Genomic DNA, 20,652 nt, shown 5'->3' on the forward strand with positions numbered 1-20,652 from the left:
ATCACCCTGTTGCACTTGAAGATATTTGATTATATATACACACTTTATACAAACATGCACTGTCATATTTGCATACCACCATACAGTACATGGTTTTGCTTGTGCTTGCATTACCTTAAAAAGTAAACAGCTCTTGCATACTGTAGAAGCTTGAACATGAAAGCAATGCGAAATCTTGAGGTAAATGCTCCCTTTACATCTGTTTTTAAACATTGTTTTTTAATTCAGCTGGATAACATTCAAGCGGTGTTAGTACAATATACAGTACTTGTCTGATGTTCCCACTAAAATCCAATTCCCTACCTGACAACACACGGGCTGCTCTCTCGAATCTACTAAAGGTACTTTTAATAATATCTCTGGTTTTCAAGAAATGTGTAAACTGTATTTATTCTATGCACCTTTAAGTTTTATGTACTGAAGCAGTTATTTTAGTTTTTGCTTAATCAATACAGGCAAATTATATCTTTAGGCATATAAGTGAGTCTCTCAAAACCAGAAAGCATATGACAAAGGCTCCAGGGTACAGCTTTTGCAGTGAAGTGGATTTTGTGAAAAATAATGTTTAAGTGCTTCAATGTGTGTTGTCATATACGGTGTTGAGCCTCATCCGCACCAAAATATTGAAAATCTTTTCAACGAAATTAGACTTCAGTGTGAAATCACCAGATTACAAGGCAAGACCACCTCATTTCTGACTCCAGCAGACAATAGAACATGTTGACTAGCAGATACAAGATATTCCAGGGCTGAGAAGTAAAAGCTGTGATTCAGTGGTATTCCGTTATAGAGACAGCAGGGCAGGCTGGAAATCATGAATGGACACAACAGGCCGATGGGGTTGTAGCATTGGCACTCAGTCATCCTCATAAAGAAAGGAAATAAAAAGAGGAAAATCCGAGACACTCTGAAGACGTAAGTTAAGAAGCCTTTATCAGATCATAGCTAGAAACTTGGGAGTAAGTCCTTGATGATGGCTTTTCTTTTTTTAGCAAAATGTGCTGGAATTAATAAAGACTTTTACACTTATTGATGACATCAAAGTGTCTTGAAGTCTTCTGTTTTTCAGTCATCCCCTCCGTCTTTCCTAAAGATCACGTTATGTAGCTCTTCTTCTTTGTTCTTTTTTCAATTATCAGAAAGCGTTGCATCATCCACCTTATGTCCATGCTTTTCTGACACAATGTGGTATATACAGGATTCTAAATGGATGTCCAGTGTTGGAAATGTCAAAATTGGAAAATACAGTGTTTTTCACAGAATTAATACACAGAACAGTATGCAGTCACGTCCATGTTCATTCCCCGGCAGCTACGTAGCAAACTGCTGATAAAATGCCAGCTTGACCCTCTCAATGTGGTGGCACAGCTTGATGGCCGGTCCCAGCTTCAGGTCCATACACTCCTGCACTGTTGGGAGGTTCAGCAGCAGCAGTGCCTGTCCGTCAATCTCCTACAAAAACATAAACTCATATCAGATGCAGTTTCTAAAATTAGTTTTGTGTTTGTGACCATGGATACAATACAAGTGTACAATGCACTTATTGCAGTAGAGTGCAGTGAGCTATCATCCCGAGTCATTAAGTCTGTGGGTATTTCTTACTTGATCCAAGAAAATCCGTGCAAGAGGTGCGCAGTCAGTGGTCCTGATGAAGCGAACCACATCAGTAATGCTCCACTCCAGCGGGCTGGTGTCCAAACACAACTTCTGAGGAGGCTCAATCTTCGAAGTCTATAAACACACAGATAGGGTGAGTCAGACAGAGACTCTGATATATCTCACAGCTCATGCTGAGGAGGAGGGTATCAGACCTGAACGTTTCATAAAAGAAACACTAGCTGTTTCAGTTTGGTTGATTTCCTCAGGAACTGTTTAGAGGAAGTTCAGGTCACAGTGAAAACATCATTCAATAGATTACTCATTAAAGACACACTGTCTGGAAGGAAAACTTTGTTATAAGAATACCAGAAGTTAAATATTTTCAAAATGTTGCAGTGCTTATTGTTCACTGTGTTAAAAGCTCCCAGCAATTGTAATTGTGCAACATTTCAATGCAACAGAGATCTTTGTCAGGCATTGTCTTGTCAAGTGAGTACCCTAATAATAATAATAATAATAATAATAATAATAATAATAATAATAATAATAATAATAATTATACATTTTATTTGGAGGCACCTTTCAAGACACCCAAAGACACCGTACAAAATACAAGAGATAAAAACAGCAGTACATTGAAGGGAGAGCAGACAAACACAACCAGAGATAAGGTGGAGACACATGAAGAAAGCATGAAAGGGAAGAGGGGGGAGGACACAGGATGATGGAGACTACAGAGAGTAGGCCAGTTTGGATAAGTGAGTTTAGAGGTGGGACTTGAATGTTGTAATAGCTTCGGACTGTCGGATGTGTGGAGGGACGGAATTCCAGAGCGAAGTCATTTTAACACTCTACGTGACTTTCATTACCTTTGGTGAAGGAGGGCGATTCTCATCATCGGAGAATGAGGGCGAGCGAGGTTTACGGCGCCGGCGCGTTGGCCTGGGTGTTGCTGGCGGGGAGGGAGATGGCGTGGTGGGCTGAGACTTCCCGATCGATTGTTCAGAATCATCCTGAAGATCGTCCTGCAGCTCAGAGCCAGAGTCACTAAGGGAGTCATCTTCATCCAGATCTTCTTCCTCTCCGCTGCCCTGTGAACCAAAGACAAGGACAGCAAGCAGTCCATTAGCACAGATTCAAGTAAAATGTGAGGAAGAATCAAAGTAAACGATGATTTATGCATCCTTTAATTCAATGCTTAATGAGGAAAATATGAGCGTGAGTCTGTTACCTGTGGAGACCCGGCAGGCGTGTTGTCCACTGAGGCAGAGGAGCGTCTCTTTTTGTGGACAAAAAGCTGCTTCCTCCTCTTCCTCCTCCTCCCTCTTCTCTTCACTCCACCCTCCAGGTTGGAGTGGCCCCCGGGGGGACGGCCAACGCGTTTACTTTTCTTCTTCCCATAGTAATATGCTGGTGACAAGACAACAGGCTTATTGTGAAATGTTGCATTGTGCATGTCTGAACGTTTTTAATAGATCATTGATAGATGGCAATTAATCAATCAAACTGATTTTATTACTACATGTATTCTCTACATGGAAAGCATCGATACATAGGCTGTACAAGTGTGTATGTGCTGTCTGGAGTGATGTGAAAACAAAAGGAGAAAGTGTAATCATTTTTCTGTTGCTACCAAATTGCATCAGTTTCTTAACCCCGACACTGCAGCGCAGCAGCAAGTAAACATATCAACAATTGTGTGACTTTGTGCCATCAAAATAATTCAGCAGAAGATGAAAGAGGCAAATTCTGACACTTATTTTCAACAAAACATACATTCATTGCCTGTGGAAAGTTATTGCAATTAATAAATCACAAACTCCATCTATCCCTGTGCTTCACAGGATCTCTCTATTCATTAAGGGAGCATTCACATACTCGATCATTTCCATTCATGAGCAACACAAATGAAAAGAACTGAAGATTTCTTAAAAACGAGAACTTAATGAACTTGGTGTTGAATTAGAATAGGTTTAAAAAAATATTTGAATCAAGGTCACAGCTGACACAAACTTCATCGACTGCTTTGATAAGAAAGCATCTGATTAATCACTGAAAGTCTCCAGGATCAGCAGTCTGTAGTTCTGTAAACCACCTACTGTATTTGGTCTTTGTGAGGACAGAGCAGTTCTCTGAACAGCGCTCCAGAACCATGCGAGGTCCAAACAGGTTCGGGCAGCACTCTAGCTTGATGCAGGTTTTCCGGCAGAAGTCTGCCACACGGTCTGCAGTGCGGACTATTTCCACAGTGGCCCGGTAACTCTTTCCCTTGTACCTGACATTGAAAGAAAATCAAGGTTGTAACAGTAAATAAATAATGATAAATCTGTATTTCCACACAATATTAGGTTGAAAATATTACAAAAGTATCGGACTCTTTTCCACTCCCTAAAGCTCCTATTGTGCTCACGTTTGATCCAACAAGGTCCCGCTCTTAACTTAACTCAGATGCTGTCTGCTAAATCATTGCCTCAGTGAAGCATCAGGAGCTTGTGCTGGGATCCGCTGTGCAGATATTTACTTCCACTTGTGTATTCAAGTACATTTTAAATTCAGCATGTGTCCTAAAATAGGCCAGCTGTGAACACTCCTACTTCTTCTGCAGGTTTTCTAGAGAGGGCAGTATTTTGAGCTGAGGATTAAATGGTGCTTCCCCTCACTTGGCTTTGAGTGTCTCTCCATAGCCTTGCCAGCGGCTCTCCTGGTCCAGCTGTAGCTCTCTCAGCACACGGCTGGGCTTGTATGCCGAGTTTATCAGCAGAGTCAGTACCTGGATACAAGACATGCAGAGAACACAGCACTTAGAGGTTATCTGCAGGTTGGAGGGTTATGTGTAATTGGTGCTATGTGTAGCATTTTAATATCAAACAGTTACCATATTAATTTTGAGACGAGACTTGTGTGACGGTTGATTGGCAGTAGATTAGCAGCCTCTACATTGTGTGCCATTGTTTTTTGAATGCATTATTATTGATTAAATTGTTGCGTGGTAGAAAGGACACTGTTTTACCACACAAAGTAGAGAAACGGAAACTAAATCTATCTGTGTTTCTTGCACGTGCACATGGTAGAATAAGTGAAAGACCGGTGAAAGAGAAAAGAGAAAATTAATTAATAATTAATCAATTTACTGAGAAAGGATGGGAAGGAGCGCAAGTATCTTTAGAATGCAATAAGGTTTCTGGGAAATGCAGTCTCAACACGATGGTGCGAGCTGGAGGATATCAGTTGCCTCCATCAGTGCATTTCATTTGTTTTGAGTAAATATTCAAAAGATTTTGAATAGTTTAACAATTATAAAAATGATACAGCCATGCTAACAGCTCTGTGACTTTAGCACACCAGTGCTTTCAGCTAAATGCTATAATTTAGCATGTTAACATGTTTACAAGGACAATGCTCAGGTATCATTTTCACCATGTTCACCATCTTAGTTTAGCTTGTAAGAATGCTAACATAAACACAAAGTACAACTGAGGATGATGGGAATGCCATTAGTTTTGCAGGTATTTGGTCATAAAGAAATCGAGAAAATTAAAATTTGACTTGATGCTATATGGAAAGCTTTGGGTTCCTCAAAGCTTATAATTCATCCTCTTGGAATCATGAAAGTCTGTACCTAGGAATACAACACATTCAGTAGTAGCAGAAGAAAAACCCTGAACATATCATCATCAACGTTCCTGTATGTATTTAAGGATTGAGTTTGAATTTAATTTAATTTTTTGTTTTGTGCTGGACTAGCCCCTCTCACCTCTTTGAGCACGAGAACACAGTTTCCAGGGCCAATGAACTGAGGAAGCTCTGCAATGCGTCCCTTGTTAAGGTAAGGCCCAGAGAAACAGCGGTGGTTGAAGTAGATCTTGGGGCAGCAGTATTTCCCGTTCCCTTGCCCTGCACATGGACACAAAATGATGAAACAACCACAGACTACACCAGGGGTCGGCAACCTGCGGCTCAGGAGCCACATGTGGCTCTTTAACCCCTCTGCAGTGGCTCCCTGAAGCTTTGACAATAAATAACATTATTTTTATGTGTTTCTTTGTTGCACAGTGGACAATCTTTCAAACGGAACACCTCTTATCTTGGAGGTGATATTGTGACACTGAAATACTTTTAATTTAATGTTTACATTTCGTCCACTAAAACATGCGTCACATTCTCCTGCGTCTACGGGCGCGGCGCCTTTCCCTGCAGGTGACTAATCTTGAGTTTCCGACCCCCGGCTAACTCGGTAAACTAACAATGGATACAACTAAAAAAAGAAAAGTCTCGGAGGAAACAAGAGAGTTTAATTCTGCGTGGACAGATGCATTTGCTTTTACTGCCAACGATGCTGCTTTACCTGTCTGCTTGATATGTGGCGAGAAATTAGCTAACAACAAAAAATGTAATGTCGAAAGACGTTTCAAGAACAGACACACGAGCATTTACCGAAAAGTACCGAGCTGGAGATGCGCGAAAAAAAGCGATTTCTGAACTTCTGCTGAAAGCGGAGCAGAGCAAATATTATATTATAAGTCTTCAAACTCAACTACTGCTGCTAGTTTTGTGGCCGCTGAGGAGATAGTGCGGCGTGGAAAGCCGCTCACAGATGGAGAACACATGAAAGAAGCACTCTTAAAAATATCAGAGCATCTATTTTCAGACTTCAAAAACAAAGATGAAATTGTTCAGAACATTTGAGATATGTCTCTCTCTGCAAAGACCGTCAAGGACAAGGCCATTAAAATGGCAACACACATCACCAGACAGCAAACTGAGGACATCAATTCAGCTGAAGCATATTCAATCGCCTGTGATGAGTCAAGTGATGTGAATGATGTTGAACAGACAGCGCTGTGATGCAGGTGTGTGAACTGTGATGTGGTGCAGGAAGAAATCATTGAGTTGATACCGCTAAAAGAGTTTGGTGTTGTCCTAATAACAATTAAAAACAACAATACAATCTCAACAGTTTCCTTTGTATTTCTGTAATTTCATAAATGCAACAAATATAGTATAACTATATATACAACTTAAGCTGTGTTATGAAATATGTGTTGCGGCTCCAGACACATTTTATTTGGTGGAAGAGGAGGCAAAATGGCTCTTTTGATAGTAAAGGTTGCCGACCCCTGGACTACACAGACAGTCAGGAGACAGGACAGATAATAGTCTGGAATCCCTCAATGGAACCTGAGACATACCACTCACCTGTCTCTGAATAGTTGCCCATGTGCTGCTTGACAGCGTCAGGTGATGATGACTTAGGTGGAACTCGGCTGTAAAGTGATGAAAATGTAGTCAGATGTCGAAAGGCAGTAGGACTCGATCCATTTAAACCAAAAAACAGTCAACCCTTCCGCTTGTACTCACTGTTTCTCAGGCTGCACCACAGCTATCTTCCTCTCTTTTTCCACTGAAAAACAAGGACAGACTCATTTATTCCCAGTCACACGATAACATTATGCCACTAATTTGGAGAATAGGGTAAAGAAGTGATTGTATTATCAGCATTGGTAACAATGTGTTAAGGCAGATGTGTGAAGAGTCCACTATGATGATGATGCTATATACCTGCAGGTTTAATGGGGAAGACGAGTGGATAGCCATTTGTCTCACACCAGCTGACGGGGAAGACGTCGAGGGAGTCCACATGAACTATCAGCTCTGGCATGGGCTGCTTCAGTCCTACACACACACACACACACACACACACACACACACACACACACACACACACACACACACACACACACACACACACACACACACACACACACACACACACACACACACACTTTAGTCAATCACCGACTGGAAGTGACCTTCGTGTGTTTGATTGTGAGTGTGTTTATCTGTCTGTCCACGACTAATCTTGCATACTACTGGACCCATCAGCCTAGTATGTTTAGTGTACATTTATGACTGTGGTTGAGGTTGCGTTGATTTACAATTTTTGAAAAATATATTTTATAGACTGTTTTATATGATCAACAACTGCTTCAGTACCAAAAGACATTTCCGGCAATTGGCTAGGCTAATAACAAGCCTTACCTAGTCTGCTAAATACATCTATAAATCCCTGTTTTTGTCATCTTCGCCGCCATCTTGACTGTAAGGGACCCAGGAGGGACAATTAAAATTCAACTCTTTTATGTTTGGGAGGGGAGAGGGCTCACACCTGGCGGAGATCTGCTCTCTATCTACTTTTCATGAATTATCTATTATCTTCTAAATAAATGAACAGTGATTTGAGCTATGATTTATTAAAGCTAATTTATTTAACTCTTATTTAATTTATGTTTGCATGAATGTAAGTATATAAACAAGTCTTCAATTATATAACAAATGATAGTGCTGTAGCTTCAGTCTATAGACATTAAAGTGTCTCATAATAAAGGAAAAACAAATGTCACACAATGTTTCAAATGATTTGCTTCTACTTGCAGGTTCATCTCTGACGAAACATCCGGTAACACATATAAATGCTAATTTAAAATTCTTCTTCTTTTCTTAACTCTTGTTAGCACCAACGTAAAAGAGTTTTTAGGTGCTTTAATGTTAAGATGTTGTGCGCAACACTAACTTCTGTTCCTCTAGCAGACTGTATAATCCCAGAAGAGGTGACCTTGTGTACAAACTGGTGTAAAATGCTAAACTCTACATCTCTCACATTCCTGCGTTGTCCGTACAAAACAAAAAAGGTATCTACTCAACTGAGGAACCAGAAAGTTCAGATTAGATCCACATAGTTACGTGTAGCGCACTAACCTGTGCTGTGGCACTGCACTATCAAGTACACATGTTAATGTTCTACTTTCATCCACCAAAATAAACACATTCTTTACAATCATAACCCCTCTCACCTTCAAGGCTGAGCCAAATGTATTGCCCTTTGACCCTGGTGACAGTTGCCACGTGAATGTTCTCAGGTGACAGCAGGTTGATAGCCTCCAGTTTCATGGCCTCTTTGAAGCTGTGGTCACACTGCTCCTGCAGGTAAACAGAGAGGGAGAAAACTCATGAGAGAGCGATTTCACTGCAAAGTGCTTTTTGTCCATTATGGAAACCCTAACCCTACTCTTATCCGGTAAAAGGAAGAAAAGTCTGTCAAATGGGTGAAACCTAGTTTCCTACATTCTGTCCTCCAAAGTACAATAGTTACAAGGCTGCAAACAGAACTGACAATATGCTCACTTATTTGCTGTGAAGTATTACAGTATTGATCTGAGCAATGTTCAACCTCTGAGTCCCAACAGGCACCAAACTCATCCATGTGACAAGCAGTTTACAGATACAGTAAGTATCGCATTGCTACAGTACAATGCTTTCAGCGTCATTTTTGTTCATTTAGTTTCAAGTTTATTTTATTTCAATTGAAATAGTTTATTATGTTTTTATTTAATGAAACCTTCAGTAGCCTGAATTGCTGCTTGGATAAAACTCAAGTAACAGTGAGGAGGCTATAGCTCTCAGAACTTGCTGGTGGGGATTACAATTGTATTCATTCGTGCAGGCACACTGCATTACAGCACACATCTCATGCAGCCTTCATACCAAAGCAATAGAATAATAGTAACCTACAATTTCACATTACATTTTGACAATGACCAATGCAGAGCACCAAACCCGCTTAATAGCTTATCTCACATTGACTCTTTCAATGAACAAGTCTGACCAGCGTCTGTTGACGGGTTTGTACGCGAGTCGCTGGACATGAGACAACCTTTACACTGAAGCCTGACCAGTGTGAACTCGCTGTAAAAGCGATAAAACGGAGGTTGACTTACAGCTGGGAAGCAATGTTGAGGAGCTGCCTCGGCCTCGCACTGTTTCAGATAATCTGCCCAGTCAAAGTCCGGACCCTGATGTCCTGTACGTGATAAAAGAAAGACAGAAGCGAGAAAGAACTTCACGCAGGGTCCTCATGCAATCTAATCGCCGCCATTCTTTACTTTCAGATATCACTGATAGGCGTTAAAGTGGGTGGTTATAAGAAGGGACAACATTTGACAGTGCAGACCTGGTGGGGGGCTGAGAGTGAGTCCATTTTTGAGGCTCCACTGAGTGGGGAAGATCCCCGGACTGTCTCTGTGACACAGAAAGGACCTACCAGCAGCACCCTCTGACTCCTCAATACCACAGAGGTCGTCCATCTTTACGAGGAAGTACTGCTCATTGAACACCTGGAGTGGAGAGGAGGTCATTTTAGGACACTTACAGACATTCTTTATTGACAGCTGTAAAGTGTTTACCACCTGTTTCGTTTCACCGAGTCACACTAAATACTGTTAGCTAAGGACTCCACGGTTAAATAGCAAAGTTCAAAAGCATGTAGTATCAACATTTTTGCTAGAAAAGTCAATGTGTTACTGAAAACAGAAAGCATTAACAACTAAAGCCAATAAACAGCAAACAAGAGAAAAACACTGCAGCTAAGGAGAGACAGATTTGATAGGAAAGTCTGTTACCTTGGTGACAGTGGCAGGCCTGATGGAAATAGGAGCAGCGGGGTCAACAGCCTCCAGTTTCATTCCTTCTTTAAAACAATGAGCAGCGATGGCAGGCTGATCCTGAGACAAACACCACAAACACAAGCACAGTCATTTTCAAAAGCTCAGCTCTTAGTTTCAGCATCATTTAGAGGAGAATGTCACAACTCTTAGCTCAAATGCATAATTATAAAATCTTAACTAGCGGATAAGCAGTGTTGTGTTTGGGCCAGTAAGAACAAATAAGAGCACGGTTGGCAGTACCTTACTGAACTCTGCAGTCAGAGCTTCATCCTGAGGCAGGTCACTGATCCTCTGTCTCACCTCTTCCCACTCTTCTTCTGTCCGCAGTGCCAACAGGTCTGAAACAAAAACACACAGATCAGCTGCTGAAGAGCTAAACCTGACTTACTGAGTATCATTTCATCATCAAAATATATATTTAATGAAAAGGTCAAACATTTCAGTCAATTTTACTTCACATAACTGAACCGTGAATTAGGTTGCACCAATTAATTATACAAGCAAACAAAGTCAGTGCTGTCCTTTTTATTGCAACCACAAAACACATTAAGTTCTTATCACTTTGTTCAAGACGACCTTATAAACAAGATGCAGAATTAATAAAGCTGAACTTTTAATTTAACTTTTAATAATTTTTTAATTACATATTAAAAAAAGCATTATATCTCCCCTATTCTCTTATGAAACGATAAAATACAAGAATTTAAAAGGTCATGGTTAACACAATACACTTAACACTATTTTATTTTCCAAATGAGTTAAATGCTGCAGTTGGTAACTTTATTAAAAAATAACTTTTTTGTCATATTCGCTGAAACAGTCACTTTATCCTGACAGTCGTGCATGAGGCAGATAATCTGTGAACAAACATCTTGTTTCTTGGCCTTCTGCTGTGCTCCTCGTGGCATTTGCAAGATTCTAGCGCGCCCGAGTGAAAACAACCAATCGGAGCCGAGGAGTCTCTAACGCAGCGTCAATCACTGCTCGTGAACTCTGGTCAAACTGTCAAACCAGGAAGCACTAAACAAATATGAATCTAGATTCTGTTACTGCCTATTTCTCACCTCAAATGTTTTCAGAAACACATTTTAGTGTTTAGCTGTTAGCCGGAGCAAACAGCTAAACAGTACGCTCAAATGTGTTGCTGAAACACGAGAGGCAAAAAATAGGCAATGTAGTAACAGAATCTATTTGTTTCGTGCTGCTCAGTTTGATCAGAGTTCACGAGCAGTGATTGACACTGCGTTAGAGACTCCTCGACTCTGATTGGTTGTTTTCACTTGGGCGTGCTAGAATCTTACAAATGCTACGAGGAGCACTAGGAAGAGGCGGAGGAATATGATATTTTTCACAGATTATCTGTCTCATGCACTTATGTCAGGATATAGGGACAGTTTCAGCAAATATAACTAAAAGTTATTTTGAATAAAGTTACCAACTGTAGCTTTAGTGCTACTGCTCACTACTGTCTGTTATTAACTTGCATGAGATAGATGAGCTGTGTGGATTCTCCACGTGCCCTTCAATCTTTGGCAGTAAACCTCAACATCTAGACTTTGTTTTTTCCTTTCATCCTTTTGTTTCTAGATATAAAGTCTGACCTGTGTCATTGCAACTGACCTGAGGGAGGCCTGAGGGTGCAGCTGTGCTCTTTGGCCCAGCCAGGTGGATGGAGGCGTGGGTGGAGGTAAAAGAGCCAGAGGGTTGTGGGCGTGTCTGGGAGGCCCTCGGTGCCTACCAGGCGCAATTTCAACTTTCCTCCGACATTCTCCTCCACCTCAGCAGCCCAGGCGAGCCCCGGGTCAGCACTGTCCTGGATCTCCACATAGCAGCCGGCACACAGGAGCTCCACTGGGTCTCTGCCACGCTGGGGCTGTGTGTGTGTGTGTGGGGGAGGGGGGGGGGGGGGGGGGGGGGTGTAAATGAGAAGCTGATAGCACACACACTTACGCACACACAAATGAACACACGCCTAGGCAAAGGTAAGGAATTTGTACTGGGAGAGAATGCGCTGCATGACTAAGTGGCAGAACTGAAGCACAGTCACTCAAAGCTTACTAATGGCCCTAAACAATTTCACAGGATGTTCTGATAGCCAATTTGCTGTCAGCAGCACATCCAAAGTGCTGTAAAAAAAAAAGCTCACAGACTTGCTTTTTGTAGACTTGGTACTTCATGCAGGGTACACCTGCAAAACTTCATGATAGCTACTAAATCTTATTTAGTTTAAATTCACATTTCTTCTAATAGATATTTAAAGGAGACATATGATGCTCATTTTCAGGTTCATTCTTGTATTTTGGGTTTCTACTACAACATGTTTAAATGCTTTAATGTTCAAAAAACACATTATTATCTCTCTGAATATACTTATTCACTCTCTCTCTGAAACGCTCCGTTTTAGCGCCTGTGTCTTTAAGCCCCCTTTCGAGAAAGCTCAGCCTGCTCTGATTGGTCAGTGTTTCTGGGTTCAGCCAGGGAATAACTGTTTCTACCTATATATGTATATTGTGACATCACAACCTCAAGAAAGTCCTGCAAGCTTGTTTAAATGCACTGGGGATTGAGCATTTTGATACTTTCACAGTATTTATATAGCAACTATAACTGCTTTCTAATAAAAAGAGACATGCAAATCTCACTTTTTACAATATGGGAAATTTAAGTGTGAAGTGTGAAACTTCACCTAGAATAATTTATAATGTGAACACTTTTTCTAAAGTAGCGCACCTATAGGAAGATGATTAGTGCACTGTATTAGTGCTTGGAGATTTAAATCGGCACTTCACAGTAGCAAACGGCAGCAGAAGAAAACATAAGTTGAACGTTGAACGTTGTGCGTGTTTGTGTGTGTCTGCAGAGTCACAGCTCACGATTCTGATGTCTTGAGGGTATAAACTGTCAGTTTGGTGTTTTTCTAGTTGTACCGGACATCTATGTGCCACTTGAGCAGCATAGGCTAAAGTCTGAATTCAACCTTAATAGTTTTATTCACTGCATTATGTGTTTTACAGAATGAATCAAATCGGTTCTGATAGAGGAGATGGTTGTTGGCACAGAGAGAGACTGGGTGTGAGGAGTTTCTAAGAAGGACAGCTGCTCCGTTCCGCCGCCTTACCAGTTCCAGCAGGTTGGCAGGCGCGCTGCACTCCTCAGCCAGGGCCTTTTCCAGCAGAGCCTCCCAGTCCGTGTGCTTCTCACGCACACCTGAGGTGGATCATACACATAAAGTGTTTAGTTTATTTAGCAAACAAGCAGGCGGGCTCAGGATCACACATACACTCCTCTGCCTGGTCTGTCTTAGTCACCCTGAATCCCAGCATCAGCCATACATTAAATATAAATAAGGTAAGAGATTATTACATCTAATAGGACTTATTCAACATACCGTGAACAATAACTGTGTGATCTGGCTGTTTCATGCAGCTACCACAATCTGAACAGGCAAATCAAACATTTCAGTTGCTCTGGTATTTCATAATATTTCAACAAGTTAACATCTCTACATGTCAAGTGCTAATTAGGTGACATTAATTAAAAATGAACACAAAAAACACACAACAAAGAAAAATCTCACTTGCCCATTCTCCAGACAAATCAGTTTGTCATGAAACTAGAACATCAGAAGGGTAACCGTACCGTATCGGGAGAACACACACATTCATTAACCCTTGCTATGCTAAACAGAAGTGCTATTAATCCGTTGAGTTCCACCGTTAAGCATTTTGACAACATCAGCACAGTTCAACAAACTGTGAGCTCTCTTCACGGCACAACTGTCCTAGAAGCACTCGCAGAAAAACAAAAGAAGCCCTAAAGTGATGCCAAACATTTATAAATCAGAAATAACTGTTAAAGAATTGAAATGAACAAATAAAATTATTAATATTTGGCACCAACATTTAATTGCCGATGTGCGTTAATCCTGTGTTTTACATGATCACTCAGCGCTACATGAAAAGACACCATACAACTTTTCAAGCCTGCATAGGTGGAATACTATACTACTAAAATATGTCAACACGCCATGCCTCACCCTCGGGGGCCTTCATTGTCTTCCCATTCTGGCAGCTCCAGCCCAGCGGGTAGAGGTCTGCCGTCATTAAGTCGCACCAGAAGTCGGCACGCCGGTCATCCTGGTATCCCTCATAGCGTAGCAGCAGCAGCTGGCCACATGTGGTGATGATGTTGGCCACCCAGTAAGGACTGTCGGCCTCAGAGCGCACACACACCTCAAGCTTCATGCCTGGAGCCAGGCCTGTCTGCAGGCCCTGGTCCACCTGAGTCAAGGAGAGAAGAACAGAGGTACACGGAATCATTAACTTGTTAGCAATTAAAACTTGTTTATTTATGTTCTGCAGCTGGTTTCACAAGAAAATGTATTCCAATTAACTGTAGCTGTATACCTACCAGCATACAGCTTAGTATCATGTTTATTATAGAGGCTTTGTTACTACTGGTGATGCTACAGTGGCTTCTGTGTTCATGCTGTTGGTTGCGTTATGACTTTATGCTTCTTCAGCTGTTTCTAGGGGCTTCACAAACTGACACATTCCATAAATCTGAGTCATACTTCCAGATTAAATAGCAGTTTCTTGAAACTTAGTAAGAACATTACATAGATGTTTAGTAATGATTATGAATAGCTGGCACAAGCTTATCCTCTGATGTGTGTTAGCTGTGAAGGTTGTCAGCACCCACATGTTTGAAGGCGTGATGGGGCACGGACACGGCTCCAGTCTCCTCCAGGTATTCATCCCAGTTAAAGTCCGATGCATCCTGAGCAGAGTCTCTGTCTGGAACACACACACACACACACACATTACTTTTTTCCAACCCGCTTTCCAACATATTACTTACTCATTTCACGCAGCTGTTCACAGAGTAGTTCTTACCAGACTCCAGCAACTTCTGACTCATGCTGGTGCCCCTTCAAGGCCGAGACTAGGAGCTCTGTGGAGGAACAGAGGAGAAGGATTATTATCCAGCGAGAGGATGAAAACCTTGGCGATCGAGAGAAAAAACATAGAACTGCAGCTATCGCAGTCATATGTGGCACACTATGCTGGGCCTATGCATAATCAAATCACTATCGAGACATCACAAAATAATCTGTGAACTCCCCACTGTTTTCAACAACTATAAGATTAATGAGACGATGAGGTGACACAGAAACAGAGATCAAGACTTACTCTAGCTGGCTACCATATTTAACACACCACCTCAGAACCATGATAACTGTCAGCATACAATGTGTCAGCCAACTGAGAAAACTGAATTTGAATATTTGATTTGCTCAACTTGAATAACGGCATTACAAAACTACATTTGAATAACATCATTTGAATTTCTGTTGTTTAATGTGAATAATTTCCCGCTCTCCTGCAGCAGTAGACTCCTAGCGGCGGGGAGGACAAAATGAAAATGCGAGCCACTTAAACCATCAAACGCACACTGATCGGAGTTCTGTAATTCTGCACCCGATCGCGCCTCATCAACGACCGGATGTGTGTTTCAGTAAACTGAAATTGAATTGCAAGAACTGAATGTGGAATATAGCTGCAATTATTAGTCAAACAATTCGGCAACTATTTTGATAATCGATTAATTTGTTCACGCGATAATGGCAGAGAATACCGTTTCACCCCTCAAATATTTGTTTCTGTTGTATATCATATTAAACTGAAAGTCTTTGGGTTTCCGACCGACAAAACAAGACATAAAATACATCACTTTGGACTCTGAGAAACTGTGACGCACATTTTTCACTTCTTTCAAATAACCAGTAGATAAATGAATAATGAAAATAATCGTCAGTTGAAGCCGTGATGTGGAATTATAGAGAGTTGAAATCAGTGAGGAGAAACTTACATTTCATTTCATTTCATAATATTACATTCAGTTTTCTTATGCAATTATTCAAGTTGAGCGATTCAAAAATAAATTATACAAATTCAGTTTCTAGTGACACATAGCCTATTTCTTCAATGACATCATTCCAACACAATAATAAATCAGCAACACGGACACTAACTAGCAGGCAGATCAACCTTCTACATTATCTTACGTCAAGATTCAACAGCCTTATTTACAAACCTTGCTTCAAGGCCAAAATTAAATCAATTTGCAGTTGCAGGATTTTTTCAGCCATTCTAAAATCAAGGTCTCCTAGGCCTTGATGATAGAGCTGGTTAAGTTACTACATCAATATGCAAGTGCTTCTATCTGCTGCTGGACTCAATCAATACAAACCAGGACAAGTGGTGAATAAAATCACAAATTACATTCATTAAGGTGGCCCAGGCTACCACATAGCACACTAGATGGTACGTGATTGCTGGGAAATATATTAAACTATGCTAATCTCATTCAGCTCCACCTCTACTTGTGAAACTCATATGGGCTCATCTTTTTAAAAATCTCAATCGTGTGCCTTTTCTTGCCCCGATGTGAATGTGGACACACACGTGAAGCTTTGACACATCAAACTGACCCACAGCATTGTGAGAAGCAGATGAAATAAGTTAATACAACAAGAGAGATGGCATGAATGAGACAGAAGGCAGCGCTGGGCGTGACGACAGAGAGCGGTGTATGGGATGCTGAGGGTAGCTGCTCTGTCACGGCAGCGCCATTCAGCCGGCCTGTCAGGCCGTCTTTGTCACGTCTGACGTCTCTATTAAAACCAGGCCCGCCATCAGAAACCACCCCCTCCCGACGACCGAACTGCCACCGCGACCCCCGTGCTCCACCGGGATCAGCGCCACCTTTCACCCGCGACCCTGCCCCCCTCCCTCTGACATACACACACACCAGAGGGCTTTATTGTCCCCGGGGGTCACACTCCTGACATAAGAGTGGAAAAAAGAGCAGCGGAGACAGAAGGAGGAATACAGGCCTAAAGTTAAAAAGCTGTATCCTAACACCTGATGCTGAGCTCACATATTAGATCCCTTATGACTTATTGGGGGATTTAGAGCTGCAAGGTTAGTAAGCTAATCAATTAGCTGATCGACAGAAAGGTTATTGTCGACTATTTTGACAATCGGTTATCGCTAAAGTAATCTTTCATGCAAAAATAGCAGAAAACTGTTTTCAGCCTCTCAAGTATGGAGATTTTCTACTTTTCTCGGTTTCATATCATACGAAACCAAATATTTTGGACTAATTTACTCATTTGGACTGACAAAGCAACATTTAAAGACTTTTTATAGACATTTTACACAATTTTAGAACATTTGATCTACTAACCATGAATCATAATAATGGTTAGTGGCAGCCCGAGCAATTTTAAACAGATTCTGTTTTGCAGTACTGATATGTCTACCTACAAACCGCTGGGACCTTCCCCTGCAATCAATTTCACAGCTTTTCTATGTATGTGAACGTTTTTGATGAAAATGAAACGAAGATGAAACTGAATAAGTAATTCTCAAAATAATAAAATAGTGTTTGTATACAGCCTCTAAGAGGATTATTGATTACAGCACTTCTAAGACTAAATTTCCAAAGACGAGCTTTCAATGTTTGCTCTTATTCGGCTGTCTAAACTGTTGGTTTCTGCTGCACTTAACTTTGCAGAACAGCACAGCCTCGGCTCGTACGGGCAGACAGAAAGAAAAGCAACTTCCTTGTTGCATATATAGCAAGTGGTCTATCTTAATCTCTCTGCACCACCCGAGACTGAACCTGAAAGAGAAAGGGCCGAATGTGCACACACCCACGCAAACACACACACACACACAAACAAGCACCCACACAAACAACTGAGATCCACACTACGTCCTCTTTTCAAGCACTTACTGAATCATATTCTCATCAGCATTTTGCATGCGATTGAGCATTTCTAAACAGGGCGGGAAATGCAATCTGACAAAATACCCATTCATGCACAGACCTGGCTTCTGCAGGAAATAAAATCAAACGTTCAATAAAATGTAATTAGCTGCTGAAGCATTTCCCCAAACACTGTTCAATGGCATGTGCAGAAAACAAAACCTATTTTCAGAAGAACACTTATTTGTTCCTCTAATTAATATTTGCAGTGGTTTTATATCATGGTGAGAGTTTTGAATCTTAGGTAAATAATAAAAGTTAATTTCAATAAAAGTACACAAACATATTTTCTCACTAACGAGCCATGTAATTAGCCTAGTTTAGGTTTCATGGTGGCGGGTTTTGACAGATCAGTCTCTGAATACAACGGAGGGGATTGGAATTTTGTTTGTGGTGCTCAAAGCATTGAACATTACATTGAAAAAATAAACTGCAGCATCTCTTTCCAGAAACTCTAAATAATCAACACTGTGAACAGGAACTATTTCTTCTGAAGTAGAAAGTGGTTCCAATGAAAACTGGTTTAAGTGAAGTCTGTGGATTATCAAAAGCACCAGGCTGATGAGTCAACAGCACTACAGGTAAGTAGGGCTGTCCTCGACTAAAGAAATACTTAAACGACTTTCTCCACACAGACTCATGCAAAAGTACCACTTACAATGTTGTATTCATCAGAGATGGGCTCATAGGTTTATTGGAAACAAGTCATTCAGCATTAAAACAATTACAAATTGAAAAAATAAATCTTAGTGGACTACAACCAATTAGTTGACTAATCGACTAAGAGGGGGCACGCCTATACTGTGGGCAAGTGAGTAAATATATACCCTTTTTTTATAATGTAGGCGATATGACCCTTTAAAACGGCTGCTACATAAAGTTGAGGTAGGTTTACACTCCATGGTACTCCTGATAATAGTTATGATAAAATTGAGATGCAAATTATTGTGCAGCCCAGTGGAGGTTCCCATCAGGTTTCTATGATGACTTGACATGACAGCTGCCTTTTTAAATAACTTTAAACACCCTAGAAGCCATTAATGTGGACGTTCGTGTTGCCAACAAAGGGTTGCTCTGAAGACCATCAATAAGATGGTAACCCACGAGCTCTGTCAAACTGACTTCTCCTTCTGTCAACTGGCCGACCTGCTTTAACTTCACACCAAATCAGGTGCTTAAATAAAAAAATCCACATTTCCTCAACACAGCACGCACAAATAACAAGGCGGTTTCATTCAGTTGCCATTGCACAGAGGCACGTCAACCAGCAGCGCTGCCAGCGGATCACTCAAGTTGCACAATAGGGAAGTTAAGCGCCAGAAGAAAAATAGGTTGCAATAACAGAACGTGCAATATGACAACAAAATGACAACCTTATAAGCATCATCCCATCCATCAGTTGTTGAAAACAGACCCAAGTGAATAGCATTGATGAACAAATTAGTTTATTTAAGAGCTACACAAAAAAAACAAATCGGCTAAGGTCGTGCAGCCTTCATTATGTAAGGCTTCGACATTATACTGAGTTATTCAAGGGCAAATCACTAGAAATGTCCACACAATCTTTGAACTGAAACCATTTTAAGATTGCACTGCTTGTACAGACTAAACCGCTGCATTCAGAAGCAGAGATGGGCCATTAACGATGGCTTTCCATAAGAGAGACTACAGCGCCGACGGTCTAACTTTCACACTGAGGAGAAAATAGCAAATACCGATTAAGAGAATATTTAAATTACCGTGTAATAAATAAACACGCCGTCCTAAATGTATAACGACCGTGTGGGACTCATTGGACACATGGTAAAATCGCCTGTGTGTCCGAGTCAAGTTACTGAACGCCACGGCTTGAGCAATAAGAGCAGGCTGCCGAGCTATAAGGGCGCTTACACTCGACCGAACCCGACTCATCTTTTTGAGAGACGGGAAAAAAGACGAATGCACCACCACAATGCAAAACACCGTTAGTAATTTGTAACTAACAACACAGAGTACGTGAATATTTAGTCGCAAAATTCGCCCCTTACCGCTAAGTAGTTTTTCCAAGTCGGTTTTTAGATGCCGTTCCTCTCCGCCTGCTCGCTCGCAGCAATGTTAAGCTAACGTGAGTAAAAAACGAAAGTCCCGGTTAGACATTTCAAAATAAAATTGTTAAAAGAGCGGAAGTTACAACCGTCGTCCGAGCAACAACGGCTCTTTTTGTGTTGAGGGTTAAATCGCAATACTTCCGGTGTTGCTCCGGCAGCGTCATGCTAGCTTGACGCAGTTCTCGTTCACGACCTCATTCCAATATGGCACAAATGGCCACTGCGCATGTTCTGCCGCCTATATGCCTCTGAGCCCAGCTACATCACACTGACTTCCATCTTCACACACACAATAAAATATCAAACCAGAATCAAGACCAACATGTATAAAACCTCACAAAAAAAGAAACTAATGAAGCAGAATGATTTCTGTTTGCTTTAATCCTCACAAATACACGAGGGTTAACCCGAGCAGCCGTTACAGGGTTTTTAATCCCCAGCGGAACCAACACTTAGTTAATGGTTGAGCTGGAATTAATTGCACATATAATCGACCGATTTTCGATAAGTGGAGTGTCTTTGCCACGAAAATATATTCGTTCTGTAATTAAGTAGTATACAGATTGTGTTATTGAAGGTGACCTCGAATTGCTTAATTTCCTTTCAATATAATATTAGTTAAGTAAATA

At 41.1% G+C, this 20,652-nt stretch overlaps 1 protein-coding gene across 1 annotated transcript; it reads right to left on the reverse strand.

Annotated features, from left to right (window-relative positions):
• Positions 1 to 916: 916 nt before the first annotated feature.
• On the reverse strand, positions 917 to 20,120 carry sfmbt1 (Scm like with four mbt domains 1). The gene is made up of 21 exons (XM_029430616.1): positions 19,964 to 20,120; positions 14,996 to 15,053; positions 14,802 to 14,896; positions 14,137 to 14,380; positions 13,219 to 13,307; positions 11,721 to 11,973; positions 10,341 to 10,438; positions 10,056 to 10,157; positions 9,608 to 9,770; positions 9,375 to 9,457; positions 8,451 to 8,577; positions 7,159 to 7,272; positions 6,958 to 7,000; positions 6,796 to 6,863; positions 5,354 to 5,493; positions 4,260 to 4,369; positions 3,699 to 3,874; positions 2,831 to 3,009; positions 2,469 to 2,690; positions 1,603 to 1,731; positions 917 to 1,452 (listed from the first exon to the last, which is right to left on the reverse strand). The coding sequence occupies exons 2-21, from the start codon at positions 15,018 to 15,020 to the stop codon at positions 1,312 to 1,314; spliced, it is 2,601 nt and encodes an 866-aa protein (XP_029286476.1). The 5' UTR covers positions 15,021 to 15,053; positions 19,964 to 20,120; the 3' UTR covers positions 917 to 1,311.
• Positions 20,121 to 20,652: the final 532 nt, after the last annotated feature.

This window comes from Cottoperca gobio, chromosome 5 (assembly GCF_900634415.1).
Source record: "Cottoperca gobio chromosome 5, fCotGob3.1, whole genome shotgun sequence".
Taxonomy (NCBI): Eukaryota; Metazoa; Chordata; class Actinopteri; order Perciformes; family Bovichtidae; genus Cottoperca; species Cottoperca gobio.

Coding starts and splice junctions, on each gene's coding strand:
- sfmbt1 (XM_029430616.1), bottom strand. CDS start 15,020: ATGAGTCAGAAGTTGCTGGAGTCTG. Junction 13,308..14,136: donor GACAATGAAGGCCCCCGAGG/GTGAGGCATGGC, acceptor GATCCACCTCAG/GTGTGCGTGAGAAGCACACG. Junction 4,370..5,353: donor GTGTTCTCGTGCTCAAAGAG/GTGAGAGGGGCT, acceptor TCTTGTATCCAG/GTACTGACTCTGCTGATAAA.